Here is a 15,464-nt window from a genome sequence, read left to right as displayed (position 1 = left end):
GGAGAAGAGAAAGTGGTCCTTGGCGAGACTGGTCCTTGGTTATGCTGCTGGGCTTGCCGAGGCAGCGTGAAATGCAGATGGAGTCAATGTAAGGGAGATTGGTTTGCGTGGTGGTCTGGGCTACGTCTACACATGTTGGTGAGGGTTGTTGGGAATGTGCTGAACTTCCTCTGTCTTTTAAAGAAGCCAGCCTCCCACAGATCTGTACAACTTTTGCAGTCTGATCAAAGTAGCTGTGCTTTCCACTTTAAAAGAAAATCATGCCAATTAAGCTGGAAAAAGTGCAGAGAAGATTTGTTCCATAACTCAAAGTCACCTGTGCCACACTGCCTCAACGAGAGGTTGCGCAGGCTAGGACTTTATTCTTTGGGTACAGCAGGCTGAGGGTTGATCTTATGCAGGGATATAAAATAACGAGGAGAATAGATAGGGTGAATGCATAGTCTCCAGGGCAGGGGAATCAAACACCAGAGGACATGGGTTTAAAGTGAAGAGGAAAAGATTTAATAGGAACCCGCGAGGCAACTTTTTCACTCAGATATCGATAGGTATATGGGATAAGCTGTCAGAGGGGGTAGTTGTTGCAGATACTATAATACCATTTAAAAGACATTTAGACAGGTACAGGGATAGGAAAAGTTTAGAGGGATATGGGCCAAATGCAGGCAGATGGGAAGAGAAGATCAGGCATGAACGTTGGGCCAAAGGACCTGGTTGTTTTCTGTACGACACTGAGTCTAATTAGTAAAATAGGAAATCAATTTGTATTTGGAACCTTGCTTTTTTGGATTCAATTATGGGAATGGAAGGCGACTCCGGACTGTCAATGCCGCCACAGCCAGACATAAAAACAGCTTTTTTCCACAAGCAGTAGCTCTATTCAACAGCCAGAAGTCTGTTGCCTCCTTGTGTGCTGGTATTTCATTTTATTCTTCACATCTTTAAATTACAATGTTTTATTTTTATTTGTCTACTGTATATCGTGTTTTTACTTGCGAGCAGAGCACTGAGGCAAATTCCTTGTATGTGTACATACTTGCCGAATAAAATGTATTCAATTCAATTCAAATCAAATGAGTTCATATCGAAATCATAGCATTTTCATAGCAAAAGGATTTGAGTATAGGAGCAGGGAAGTTCTACTGCAGTTGTGCAGGGTCTTGGTGAGACCACACCTGGAGTATTGCGTACAGTTTTGGTCTCTGAGGAAAGACATTCTTGCCATAGAGGGAGTACAGAGAAGGTTCACCAGACTGATTCCTGGGATGGCAGGACTTTCACATGAAGAAAGACTGGATAGACTCGGCTTGTACTCGCTAGAATTTAGAAGATTGAGGGGGGATCTTATAAAAACTTACAAAATTCTTAAGGGCTTGGACAGGCTAGATGCAGGAAGATTGTTCCCGATGTTGGGGAAGTCCAGAACAAGGGGTCACAGTTTAAGGATAAGGGGGAAATCTTTTAGGACAGAGATGAGGAAAACATTTTTCACACAGAGAGTGGTGAATCTGTGGAATTCTCTGCCACAGACGGTAGTTGAGGCCAGTTCATTGGCTATATTTAAGAGGGAGTTAGATGTGGCCCTTGTGGCTAAAGGGATCAGGGGGTATGGAGAGAAGGCAGGTACAGGATACTGTTGGATGATCAGCCATGATCATACTGAATGGCGGTGCAGGCTCGAAGGGCCGAATGGCCTACTCCTGCACCTATTGTCTATGTTTCTATGTTTCTATGATTAAGCAATATCTATGTTTTACTGTATTTTACCCCAAAGGAAATCTCGGATTCATCCCGTGTCATCTCTTTCCTTCAGTTTCCTGATTGTTTCTCCAGTCTAGACATCATAAGATCATAAGTGATAGGAGCCATTCGACCCATCAAGTCTACTCATTCAATCATGGCTGATCTATCGCTGCCTCCTAACCCCATTCCCCTGCCTTCTCCCCGTAACCCCTGACACCCATACTAATCAAGAATCGATCTATGTCTGCCTTAAACATATCCACTGACTTGGCCTCCACAGCCATCTGTGGCAAAAATCCCGCAGATTTGCCACATGAGGTGAATGCATTTCGTTGTCTCTGTACTGTACACTGACAATGACAATTAAAATTGAATCTGAATCTGAATCTGAATCTTATCAGCTTCTGTGAGAGGTATCGTTGATTTGAGTGAACTCTCCACCTGTTGGCTGCGAACATGCACAATGTGGCAGGAATATGAAACCTTGTTCAGACTTGGGCCACACGCATGCTTTGTTAACGAAAGGGCAAACCAAACATGCTATTGTGCATCACGTTGCCTCGACAAGGCCAGCAGCACAATCGAGGACCAGTCTCACCCCGGTCACTCCCTCTTCTCCCCTCTCCCATCGGGCAAAAGGTACAGGAGTGTGAAAACGCACACCTCCAGATTCAGGGACATTTTCCTCTCAGCTGTTATCAGGCAACTGAATCATCCTACCTCAACCAGAGAGCAGTGCTGAACCAATGCCCATCTCATTTGTTGACCCTCGGACTATCTTTGATCGGGCTCTACTGGTTTTACCTTGCATTAAACGTTACTCCCTTATCATGTATCTGTACATTGTGTATTGCTTGATTGTAATCGCGTATTATCTTTCCGCTGACTAGTAAGCAGGCAACAAAAGCATTTCACTGTGCCTCGGTACATGTGACAGTAAACTAAACGCTTGGCCTGTAATCGGGGAAGGAGTGGGGGATGGTGAGGAATGTTTCCTGCTGGTGAATTCCTCAAAAGCAGACAACTTTGACCTCTGTGGTGACGTGTTGTTGACACCACGATATTAACAGCGATCATGGGTCTGGCACTGCTGATGTATGTTTTCTGTTAGTCTCTCACACATCACTGACTGCTCTGTTTTTTGACAGTATAACAGATGATGACATCGACAGCATGTGCTGCTATAACTTTGATATCAACCAAACAGAGACAGATGGTGAGTTGTGTTCGGTGCCAAATATCCCGATCAGTGAGGTGCGAGGATTGGCGTCATGGATGGGAGGTGAAGAGGGCGTGGGCGATCTACGTGCTCGGGGAGTCCCTTCAAACAGATTGCACAGCGGTTTACTTTAGTTCAGAGACGCAGTTCGTAAGCCGGTCTTTCGGCCCTCAGTCTGCGCCGACAAGCAATACCCGCAAACTTAAGGGCATGTCCCACTTTCACAACCTAATTCACGACCTCTGCCGAGTTTGCCCTTGACTCATACAGCATGGTCGTCACAAGGTCATAGGAGGAGGTAATGCTAGTCGTAGGTACTCGTGGCATCAAGTAGGTTGCAGTGATTTTTCTAGCCTGATGAAAAATGTCCACGGGTAAAAAAGGCCGTGAATTAAGTCGTGAAAGTGGGACAGGCCCTTTACGCTAAATACATCTTATGTTTATACCAAGCCGATTAGCCTATAAACCTGTACACCTTTGGAGTGTGGGAGTAAATCGAAGCTCTCAAGGATAAGCCATGCAGGTCACGGGGAGAACGTACAAGCTCCGTACAGACAAGCACCAACAGTCGGGATCAAACCCGGGTCTCTGGCGCAGTGAGGCAGCAACTCAACCACCGTGCCACCCGTGTAGAGAGCTCTGGGTAGAATGCCCTCCCTCTGGATACTGCAGACAACTGGAATGATATCTTAGCCTTTGAAGATATTACCAGTGTTACCACAGACAAACTTTGCATTTCGTCACACGCAGAAGACTGATATAACGTAATATAATTAAGAAAGATAATATCGGTGCTGAAATTATTTTGCTTTATAGTGAGGCCAGGAGCAGCCTCAAGATCAGAGCCACGGTGCTGTGATATTGATTAGATTATTATCAGGTGCACCGGGGTACAGAGAAGCAGGAAGACTATACATGATTACAATTGAGCCATTCACAGTGTGACAATGCAGGATAAAGGGAATAACATTTAGTGTAAGATAAAGTCTGATTAAAGATAGTCCGAGGGCCTCCTTTGGGGTAGATTGCAGCTCAGGACCGCTCTCTAGTTGTTGGTAGGATGGTTCAGAGAGAGAGAGCACTTCTTCATTGGAAAGGATGTAGAACGCTCTCCCTCAAAAGCTGTTGAAGGGAGGTTAAAACTGAGGTGGATAGTGACACAAGGCACTGTGGATGATGGAAACTTGAGCAAAACACAGTGTTGGTGGAACTCCACAGGTTAGGCAGCATCTGTGGAGGGACATAGACAGATGACATTTTGGGTTGAGAGGACTCTTCTTCGGATTGAGTTTACTCAGTCCCATAACGAAACATCGTCTGTCCATTCCCTCCACAGACGCTGCCTGACCTGCTGTGTCCCTCCAGCACTTTGCTTCCCCCCCCCGCAATGTCAACTCATTACAAGATCAACGTATGGCTGCAACTACTAATCTGTCTCATCTTGTGAACTAGATGAATATCAGGAGAGAATCTCGCACGGGCCCCCCTCTGTCTATTCATCCTCATCATCCTATCAATCGGAAGCACTGGATTCATGTGACTTTGAGCACGTCGACGCCATCTTCAGAAAATTCTCCTTGGAAAGGTAAGGGTAAACGGCATGAGTATTCTGAGCAGAGCAACAACAATCTACTTGGGCGATAAACTTCATTGTTCCTTTAATCTTCATTTTACCCATTATATTTGCCTGTTTAGCAAGAACAGCAGAATTGTCCATACTGTGCAGTTGTTGGCAATACCTCCCTAATATTGTTCCCTCTTTAATAGAATAATATATTCCACGCCAGGTTTTGCTGCTTGCACCATTAGTTAGAAATGTTTCCACATTTCTCGCGGTTGAAAAACCCTTCTTGCACGGTTTGCTGGCATTGAGAGCTGATGAAGGGGCAATGAATTCTGTGGAGCATCTGTTGAACTTGGCGGACAACAGGGCTACCAGCCCATCTCCTCACTCAAGTAGTCAATGGAAACGAAAAGACCATCATCATCAAAAAAAAAGTGTGAATTAGAATTAAACAAGGGACAGAAAAGGAAATAAAGAGCGGGAAATATGTTGTCAAGCTGGAAAGGGTACAGAGAAATGTGTAGGAAGGAACTGCAGATGCTGGTTTAAACCACAGATAGATACAAAGTGCTGGAGTAACTCAGCGGGACAGGCAGAGATGATTTACGAGGATGTTGCCAGGACTAGAGGGTGTGAGCTACAGGGAGACGTTGAGTGGGCTGGGATTCTATTCCTTGGAGCGCAGGAAGATAAGAGGTGACCTTATAGAGGTGTATCAAATCATGAGAGGAATAGATCGGGTAGATGCACAGAGTTTCTTGCCCAGAGCAAGGTGAAGGGGAAAAGATTTAATGGGAACCTGAGGGGTAACCTTTTCACACAAAGGATGGTGGGTGTATGGAACAAGCTGCCGGGGGAGGTAGCTGAGGCTGGGGAGAAAACGGTTAGACAGGTACATGGATAGGACAGGTTTGGAGGGATATGAAACAAATGCAGGCAGGTGGGACTGGTGTAGCTGGGACATGTTGACCGGTGTGGTCAAGTTGGGCCGAATTCCACGCTGTATGACTCTATGAGAGGGATAGAGGGAAGACAGAATCTAAAAAAAAATAAAATGTTGACATGCTAAGAATCATCCACTCCTAATTTATGACCTGAATGACAAAGACACACACAGTTCAATTTGTTCACCGTCTCACTGTCTGAAAGGTTAATTGGCAGTTGTTCATTATTATCTCCAACAAGATCTGGTTCAATTATTCAGATCTCCCTCGTGACTTGGTTGGAAACGGATTAAATTCACCGGAAATAACTTGGAATTTGTACAACGATGATGATGTGCAAGTTCCAAACCCTCTGACATTTCCCCCGACATGAACTTCCAATGAGCTCACTATAAGCATGAAGGGAGAGATGAGAATCAAATACCTTTCGTCGATGGTCGGCATGGAACCAGTGGGCTGAAGAGCCTGTTTTCATGCTGTTTTTTTCAATCAGTCAAACTTCTTAGTTTGTGTGTTTAGCAAAGAACCACAGATGCTGGTTTAGAAACATAGGAATTAGGTGCAGGAGTAGGCCATTCGGCCCTTCGAGCCTGCACCGCCATTCAATATGATCATGGCTGATCATCCAACTCAGTATCCTGTACCTGCCTTCTCTCCATACCCCCTGATCCTCTTAGCCACAAGGGCCACATCTAACTCCCTCTTAAATATATCCAATGAACTGGCCTCAACTACCTTCTGTGGCAGAGAATTCCAGAGATTCACCACTCTCTGTGTGAAAAATGTTTTTCGGTCCTAAAAGATTTCCCTCTTATCCTTAAACTGTGACCCCTTGTTCTGGACTTCCCCAACATCGGGAACAATCTTCCTGCATCCAGCCTGTCCAACCCCTTAAGAATTTTGTAAGTTTCTATAAGATCCCCCCTCAATCTTCTAAATTCTAGCGAGTACCAGCCGAGTCTATCCAGTCTTTCTTCATATGAAAGTCCTGACTTACCAGGAATCAGTCTGGTGAACCTTCTCTGTACTCTATAGCAAGAATGTTTCCATAAGATCCCCCCTCAATTTATGCTGAAGACAGACACTCTAACGGTCAGGCAGCATCTCTGGGGGAAAAACAGAACGGGTGATGTTTGAAGAAGGGGTCCCAACCCGAAATGTCACCCGTCCTTTTTCTCCAGAGACTTTGCCTGACCCACTGAGTTACCCCAGCACATTGGGTCTATTCTTGGTTTACATGTTCCCCGATGAGAGAATCTGAGAAATATCTGATCTGTGATTTGAACAACACTAGCAATATATAATGTTCTTCTATATAATTCACACATGCACTGACTTCACAGCCCAACACCCGGACTTCCATCTATTATATCCACGTACTGAAATTTGGAACTGTAATGTGTATTGTAACTGTAATTTTTTTAACATTTTTTAAAAACATTTTTAATATTTAATATTATCTTTAAACATCTCCTTCACCATTTTGCCTTTATAGATATGTATATAGCGCCGCAGAATTGTGCACCTATCCCCCTCTCCCTTTTGTTTTTGTTTCTGTTTCTTGTACTAAATTATATGTATGCACTGATTACGAGCTGCTTTTAATCTCATTGTACATGTATAGTGACGATAAATGGCATATCTATATCTATATCTATCTTGTTTTTTAAATGTATTTTTGCAGACCTTTCCGTCCATCTGTGACCTCCGCCTCCCAGATCAGTAACCCCCTGAAGCAAATGCAACACACAACCCTGGATGGTGACAACCTCGTGTCAGAAATCTCCTTTGTCGGGGGAAACGAGAGGGGGCTTTTCATCCAGTCAGTACAGCCAGCCTCTGCCGCGGAGAAGGCAGGACTGAAAGAAGGACACCAGATGATTCTGGTAGGAATTATTCCGCTGAGCAGTTGGAGAAGGGGCAGCCTTTAAACTGTATCGGTTGTAGATAAGATAAGTTGGAGGCTAGTTAATCTGTGGAACTCATCTCCACAGAGGGCTGTGGAGGGCAAGGCAGTGGATATTTTTTATGCCCACTTAGGAAACCTGTACGGAAACCTCTGGAGACTTTGCGCCCCACCCAAGGTTTCTGTGCGGCTCCCGGAGGTTGCAGGTGGTTGCCGGAGGTTGCAGGTAGTGGAAGCAAGTAGGGAGACTGACCAAAACCTCCGGGAACCGCACGGAAACCTTGGGTGGGGCACAAAGTCTCCAGAGGTTTCCGTTCAGGTTTCCTAAGTGGGACAGGGGCATAAGGCAGAGATAGACAAGCCTGTAGCTCCGCCAAAGGCGGTGAATAAGCAGTTGCTTTAATCAAGTGTTACGTGCAAGTTTGGTCCACTTACATAATTGTAATTTGTGTTTAAGTAGGAACTGCAGATGCCTGAAAAATCGAAGGTGGACAAAAATGCTGGAGAAACTCAACGGGTGCAGCAGCATCTATGGAGCAAAGGAAATAGGCAACGTTTCGGGCCGAAACGTTGCCTATTTCCTTCGCTCCATAGATGCTGCTGCACCCGTTGAATTTCTCCAATATTTTTGTCTACCTTACATAATTGTCATTGCTGCTGTAGCTGGGCGAGGGTGCTGTCTCGAGCTTGTCTACCTATCGACTGGGTTGATCTCAAGGTGAGATATGCTTATGTAGCAGGCCACTCCCCTTAGCCCCTGACGTCACGTGACAGCATTCGTAACTACTAACGAGGGATCGACCCATAAGTGGTCTGTGTATCAGCTGACGCCACGAGCCCTTGATTAGAACGGGTGTAAAGGGTCATGGGGAGAAAGCAGGAATTAGGTGGCAGGAAATGGCTGAGTAGACTCGATGGGCCGAATGGCCAAATTCTACTATAACTTGTGAAGACAGACACAAAATGCTGGAGTAACTTAGCGGGACAGGCAGCATCTGTGGAGAGAAGGAATGGGTTTTCAGGTCGAGCCCCATCAGGTCGAGCCCCATCAGCGGAGTTAAAAGGGCCGGTTCCACCAGCATGCGCCTGCATGCGGTAAGCGCGACCTAACGTGGTCGCTTGAGCCGTACGGCCTCGCGGGGCCGGTCCAACTTCGATCGTCGGAGCAGTATGGAGTTGTGCGGAGCTGGTCCCGACATCGCGCGTGGCTCCGAAAAACTGACCGTGTTTAAAAATTCCACGCGGCAACGGCCTGCCGGCCCGCAGCGGCCTCGGCGACAGACGCACCACCTAGCCGGGCGTACTCAGCGTCTTGACGGCGTACGCCACGTGCGAACTTCCCGCAGACTTCGCTCGAACTTCACGTCACTCACTCGACCTCCACGCGGGCCCCTGCTTCCGGTTTGGTCGCGCTCGCCGCATGCAGGTCACATCCTCATGGGACAGGCCCTTTAGAGTTTGGGGCTAGGGCCAGTGTATGCCTGGACCAGGGATTGTTCACCGTGTCGAAGGGTCTCAACCCGAAACGTCACCCATTCCTTCTCCCCAGCGATGCTGCCTATCTCACTGAGTTACTCCAGCATTTTGTGTCTATCTTCGATTTAAATCAGCATCTGCAGTTCCTTCCCACGTATTCTGGCGGCTGATACGGAGAAAAGAAGGAATTGATTGAATTGAATGCTATTTCGCACCTGTACCTCCGTTTAGAACAAGGATTGCTTTAGAAATGGGAAATATGAGTGCATTTTGAAAATTACATAGATGGCTAGATTTAGATGACTCCTGTCAAGCAATAAGGTAATGCTTATTCCCATGCACTGGCACCTGTGCTGACAGGTATATTATGACGTGAGATTGATTACACACATCCCATTAATAGATACAAGTCGGTTTTACAAGCATGTATAAATAGCAACACATAGTTTATATTACGAGCCAACTAACAAAGCTGAGATTTGCATAATGAAGGCCGCAGCTCAGAGTTCATTGAGAAAGCAATTTCAGACATTGAAACGAGCTGGAATTATTCTTTATCCAAAACTAATCCAAATTCTGCCCATGTTCGCGAACTTTGAGGCTTCGGCTTGGCTCAGTGCTTTGCACATTTTTCATACAAGTCCGAGTATTGTTGAAGTAATTGGATAGCTAATCTGGACCGAAGTTTCAGCGAGATAGTGTAGGCATTCTACAATACAAGACGTGCGGCCTTTTGAGGTTAAACCACTTGCTTGTTGTTCTACTACAGAACAACTAGACGTGCTCAGAAATGTACAGTCGGTATTCACCCCAACACACACACACACACCGTCTCCCTGCCCCATTTGCTGGTTACAAAATTCCACAATGACATTCACCCACATCAGAATAGTCACCATGTCTCTAAGAAAAATTCCAAATGGGAAATATGGTTCCCCCATGTTTCTGAAGCAATTAGTTACAGGTGAAGTGCACTCGGATATATTGATGACATGAGGTGCCAAGTAAGTTGAAAGATGACAACATTATTTCTGCGGCCATCAACGTCCCGACAATTCCTGCCTCATCTACACTCCTCACTAATCCTTCCTACAATCTGTCCTGGTTTTGCGAGAATATTAAGTTCGCGGCCTTATGCGACAATTCTTTGACAGCTGGGCAAACCACGCCTTCCCACCATCAGCTGTCGAAGCTTAAAAGACTTTCACATTCACAAAGATTGGAAAATATATTGTTTTTTAAATAGCGAAAGGCCTGGAAAGAGGCGGATGTGGAGAGGATGTTTCCACTAGTGGGAGAGTCGAGGACTAGAGGGCACAGCCTCAGAATAAAAGGACGCACCTTTAGAGACAAAATGAGGAGGAATTTATTTTGTCAGAGGATGCTGCCAGCATCACCAAGGACCCACACCATCCTGGCCACACACTCATCTCCCCGTTGCCATCAGGTAGAAGGTACAGGAGCCTGAAATCTGGAACATCCAGGTTCATGAATAGCTACTTCCCCCCCAGCCATCAGGCTATTAAACTTGCCATCAAACAAACTCTGAACTATAACAGCCTATTGCACTTTATATGTTTATTTATGTGTATATATATGGTCTATGCCATATAGACACACTGAACTGTTCTGTATTTATACTTACTATATTCTGTTGTGCTGCAGCAAGCAAGAATTTCATTGTCCTATCTGGGACACATGACGATGAACTCTCTTGACTTGACTTGACTTGGTGCATCTGTGGAATTCATTGCCTCCAGAGGGCTGTGGAGGCCAAGTCAATGGGTATTTTTAAGGCGGAGATTGACAATAGATTCTTGATTGGTACATGTGCCAGGGGTTATGGGGAGAAGGCAGGAGAATGGGGTTGAGAGGGAGAGATAGATCAGCCATGATTGAATGGCAGAGTGGATTTGATGGGCTGAATGGCATAATTCTGCACTAAGGACATGAATTTATGAAAATTAAAATCTATCATAATACAATATGAAAAATGTAAATTAAAAGATAAAACTATAAGCTGTAATTAATTAATAACATTTAAATAGATCAATAAATTTCAAGATGTAAAATGCTTCGTTGACCCTTCTCCCTCAGATCTGTGCCCAAATGCAACCAGTCTACACAGTGCTGGAGGAACTCAGCAGGTCAGGCAGCATCTGCGGAGAGAGATTGACAGGCCCCATTTCAAATTGGGACCCTTCAGTCTGACGAAGGGCCCCGACCTAAAACATTGCCTATCCATTCGCTCCACAGATGCTGCCTGACCTGCTGAGTTCCTCCAGCACTTTGTGCTTTGCTCAAGATTCCAGCATCTGCAGCTCCTTGTGTCCCCGAGCATCTGGTGTGACCTGGCCCTACATTAAACTGGCAAAATATGAGCAGCAGATGATGGTTTACAGAAAAAGACACAGAGTGCTGGAGTAACTCAGCGGGACAGGCAGCATCTCTGGAGAACATGGATATGTGACATTTCATGTCGGGATCCTTCTTCAGAACCAAAGAAAGTCACGGACCTGAATCGTCACTTATCCTTGTTTTCTAGAGATTTGGCCCGACCCGCTGAGTGACTCCAGCACTCTGTGTCAAAACCTGCACCATTACTGAACTCAGTGAGAAGTCCAGAGTCAGGGGGGCACTGATGCTGAGACTCTCTCAGGAAAGATGTGGCTCCTGAATTCAGATGACACAGATCTCAGAAGTGGCTTGGCCTGTTCACTTGGTTCCCCCACGAATAAGCCATCAGCACCATTGCTCTAAGCATCTGAAAGTAAAGACATTGCTCGCAAAATTCCACTTGGAATTGGGAATCTTTGTCTTTTAGCCACGGCCCCCTAATTATCGGCCCGTGACCCCTCTTTGCATTAATTAATAAATGCATCCTTTCTTCTCACTTTCTCCCTTCTCAGATTGAGTTTGTGGCTCAGTTGTGGCTCACAGTTTATGATTAGATGCGTTGTGTTCATCTGGTACACTTATAATTCTGTTCATTCCAATTAGATTTGTGATGTTTTTTTCCCTTTGGAGTGCACATTTATATTTCAGAAAGAATGTTAATAGTATTTTATCTCTAGCTCACTTTAAAATTATTAATTAGGTGGGAATTAACTTTTAGCAAAGGTACCTGTTTTGCTCGGGAAATGGCAAAGGGGCTTAATTAATATTGAATGGTGGGTTTCAAGATAGTGTAGGTGAAACTTTTCTGTTTTTTGTTATTAAGAGGCCGAGAGTCTTATCTATGGAATTAAAACTAAGTTTCCAGCCAATTCATCTGTACAACTCGCTAGTCTTCGGGAAAAGCCCCTTTGAGAAATTAAGGCAACTTTGTACCTTATTATTTATTGCCATAGCAACAATAGATCAGGCTGCCTGTAGATTTTCTTAAACATAAGGATGGAAGCTGGCTTCAGTTCCACAGAAACATCTTTCCCTCGGGATGGTGGGGATTGAGAAAAATGATTGTCCACAGCCACTGCAAGTTTAATGCTCAGAAGTTTATGGAAAATATTAGATGAGTGCGTGAAATAGTCACAGAGTCATTCCACATGGAAACATTCAGCCCAACTCACAAGGTCATATGGGATAGGACTATATCTATGCCCTTCTACTCCACCATTCAATCATGGCTGATCTATCTCTCCCTCCTCACCCCATTCCCCTGCCTCCTCCCCATAACCTCGGACACCCGTACTAATCAAGACTAATGCCCCTGTCCCACTTAGGAAACCTGAACGGAAACCTCTGGAGACTTTGCGCCCCACCCAAGGTTTCCGTGCGGTTCCTGGAGGTTTTTGTCAGTCTCCCTACCTGCTTCCACTACCTGCAACCTCCGGCAACCACCTGCAACCTCCGGGAACCGCACGGCAACCTTGGGTGGGGCGCACAGTCTCCAGAGGTTTCCGTTCAGGTTTCCTAAGTGGGACAGGTGCATAACTCGGCTACACTGACCATCATCCCCACATCTAAGTTAGTCCCATTTGCCCACGCTTGGCCCTATCAGTCTAAACCTTTCCTGTCCATGTACCTGTCCAATTGTATTTTAAATTCTGTTATTGTACCTGCCTCAATGACCTCCTCCAGAAGCTCATTCCATGTACCCACCAGTCTCTGTGTGGAAAAAGTTGCCCCTCAGGTTCCTAATAAATCTTGTTCCTCTCACCTATGTCCTCCAGTTCTTGATTTCCCTACTCCAGGTAAAAGTCTGTGCGTTCACCCTTATCTATTCCCCTCATGATTTTATACACCTCTATAAGTCAAAGTCAAAGTCAAATTTATTCGTCACAAACGCCCGAAGGTGCAGTGAAATGAATTTGCCAGCAGCGATACACGTAAAAAGAACACACAATACACAATAGAATTTAACACAAACATCCACCACAGTGTTCTTCACTGTGGTGGAAGGCACAAAGTTAATTCAGTCCTCACCCCTCAGCGTCCTGCGCACCAAGGAATAAAGTCCTAGCCTGCCCAACCTCTCTCCCTAGTTGAGGCCCAACATTCTTATAAATGCTCTCTGATTTATGTGTAAATAAAGGCCCTATTGTTCCCATTGATGGCAGCTTTTACTTGTAAGTCACTTGTTACAGAGGGGGAACAGCAGTTAAATTGTAAATTAGTACTCCAATTGCCCAGACTATCAATCTAGATTGATTGAGTGGTTGATAGATATAGCATGGAAACAGGCCCTTCGGCCCACCAAGTCCAGGTCAAAAGCTTTTGTTGGCCTGCTATCTTATCCAATCCAATCGGATAATGCCACACATAAACACAATCAAACTCCAGTACAACAGGTGGAGCAAAGGGGAAGACACAGAGTGCGGGATATAGTTCTCAGCATTGTAGCGCATCAGTTCCAGAGACAAAGTCCAATGTCCGCAATGGGGTAGAGGTGAATCGCACAGTGCACCAGCTTATGGAAGGGCCGTTCAGAAGCCTGATAACAGAGGGGAAGAAGCTGTTCCTGAGTCTGGTGGTGCGCGCTTTCAAGCTTCTGTAACTTTAGTCGAGCAGGGAGCGGGGAGAAGGGGGAATGACTGGGGAGGGACATTTTTGATTAAGTTGACTATATAAATAGATTTTAATGAAATATTTATGTAGGCTATATAAATGACTTATAGTGCGGTATAAATGACAATTAATTATAGTCCTCCTCTGGCTTAAGTGTGACTGAAATTTTTGACTTTTTGGATACATTTATTTTCTAAAATCATAATTAGTGGTAGTAATTATTTACTCTGTCTCGTCCCGGTAATAAACTGATGAACAGTTCTCCAGAATATTTAGTTATGAAAACAGATGGTGCAAATTTGCATGTATTGCAGTGCAGTGGACTAACAGGTTAAGTCAAGTCAAGTCAAGTCAAGTTTATTTGTCACATACACATACGAGATGTGCAGTGAAATGAAAGTGGCAATGCTCGCGGAACAACAAAACAACCAAACAAATTATAAACACAATCATAACACACATATTATTTTACATAATAAATAATAGAAGGAAAAACGTTCTGTACAGTTAGTCCCTGGTGAGAAAGGCATTTACAGTCCGAATTGCCTCTGGGAAGAAACTCCTTCTCAACCTCTCCGTTCTCACTGCATGGCAACGGAGTCGTTTGCCTGACCGTAGCGGCTGGAACAGTCTGTTGCAGGGGTGGAAGGGGTCTCTCATGATTTTGTTTGCTCTGGAGTTGCACCTCCTGTTGTATAGTTCCTGCAGGGGGTGAGTGAAGTTCCCATAGTGCGTTCGGCCGAACGCACTACTCTCTGCAGAGCCTTCTTGTCCTTGGCAGAGCAATTCCCGAACCAGATGGTAATGTTCCCTCTGTTCACATAATGTTATGTGATAGAGGTGCTTAAAACATTAAAATGACTCAACGAGGTATCCATGGAGATATAATTGCAAAAGCACAATGAAACAGTTATCGAGTGGGAAGCCAATGGTTTTTGTTTGAGGAACTTTGCTTGTAAATTCCGCAGCTGCTGTGTTGTCCACAGTGGTATCGTCTGGAGTGTGGAGAGAAGTTTGTGGATCAGTAACTAATCAATAACTTGCTGAGTATTTCCAAAGCCTTTGATTTAGAAACATGGAAAATAGATGCCAGAGGAATAGGCCATTTGGCCCTTCGAGCCAGCACCGCCCATTCAATATGATCATGGCTGATCATCCAAATCAGCATCCCGTTCCTGTTTTTTCCCCCATAAGCCTTGATTCCGTTGGTCCTAAGAGCTAAATCTAAAGCCCCTGTCCCACTTACGTGTCCTTGGCACCCTAATTACGCGACTTTGTCATCGCGTTGAGGCGCACGGGTATCGTGGGACCGCAATACGCCTGCGCGCGTACGTGCTACGTCATGCTGGAGGCGGCGAAGATTTCGTTTCCATACAAAATCACCGGAGCGCCGCGCGATACCGCGCACAACTCCATACACCTCCACGCTTCCCCATGCCACCATCCCGCGGGGCCCGCACGATACCCGTGCGCCTCAACACGAAGACGAGATCGCGTAATTAGTGTGCCAAGGACACGTAAATGGGACAGGGGCTTAATTCTCTCTTGAAAACATCCAGTGAATTGGCTTCCACTGCCTTCTGTAGCTGAGAATTCCACAGATTC

The 15,464-nt window shown here is 45.3% G+C and overlaps 1 protein-coding gene across 2 annotated transcripts in view; it reads left to right on the top strand.

Annotated features, from left to right (window-relative positions):
• The window catches only part of card11 (caspase recruitment domain family, member 11), a 217,962-nt gene that overhangs the window by 164,007 nt on the left and 38,491 nt on the right, over positions 1-15,464 (top strand). For both annotated transcript variants that reach the window (XM_055651008.1, XM_055651009.1), the window contains exons 14-16: positions 2,892-2,959; positions 4,415-4,547; positions 7,155-7,356. In XM_055651008.1, coding sequence (XP_055506983.1) covers positions 2,892-2,959; positions 4,415-4,547; positions 7,155-7,356 — 403 coding nt within the window. The remainder of the gene's footprint in view (positions 1-2,891; positions 2,960-4,414; positions 4,548-7,154; positions 7,357-15,464) is intronic.

This window comes from Leucoraja erinacea, chromosome 20 (genome assembly GCF_028641065.1).
Source record: "Leucoraja erinacea ecotype New England chromosome 20, Leri_hhj_1, whole genome shotgun sequence".
Classification (NCBI taxonomy): Eukaryota; Metazoa; Chordata; class Chondrichthyes; order Rajiformes; family Rajidae; genus Leucoraja; species Leucoraja erinaceus.
Note: the sequence above shows the minus strand (reverse complement) of the source record. Positions and strands in the feature narration are given on the sequence as shown.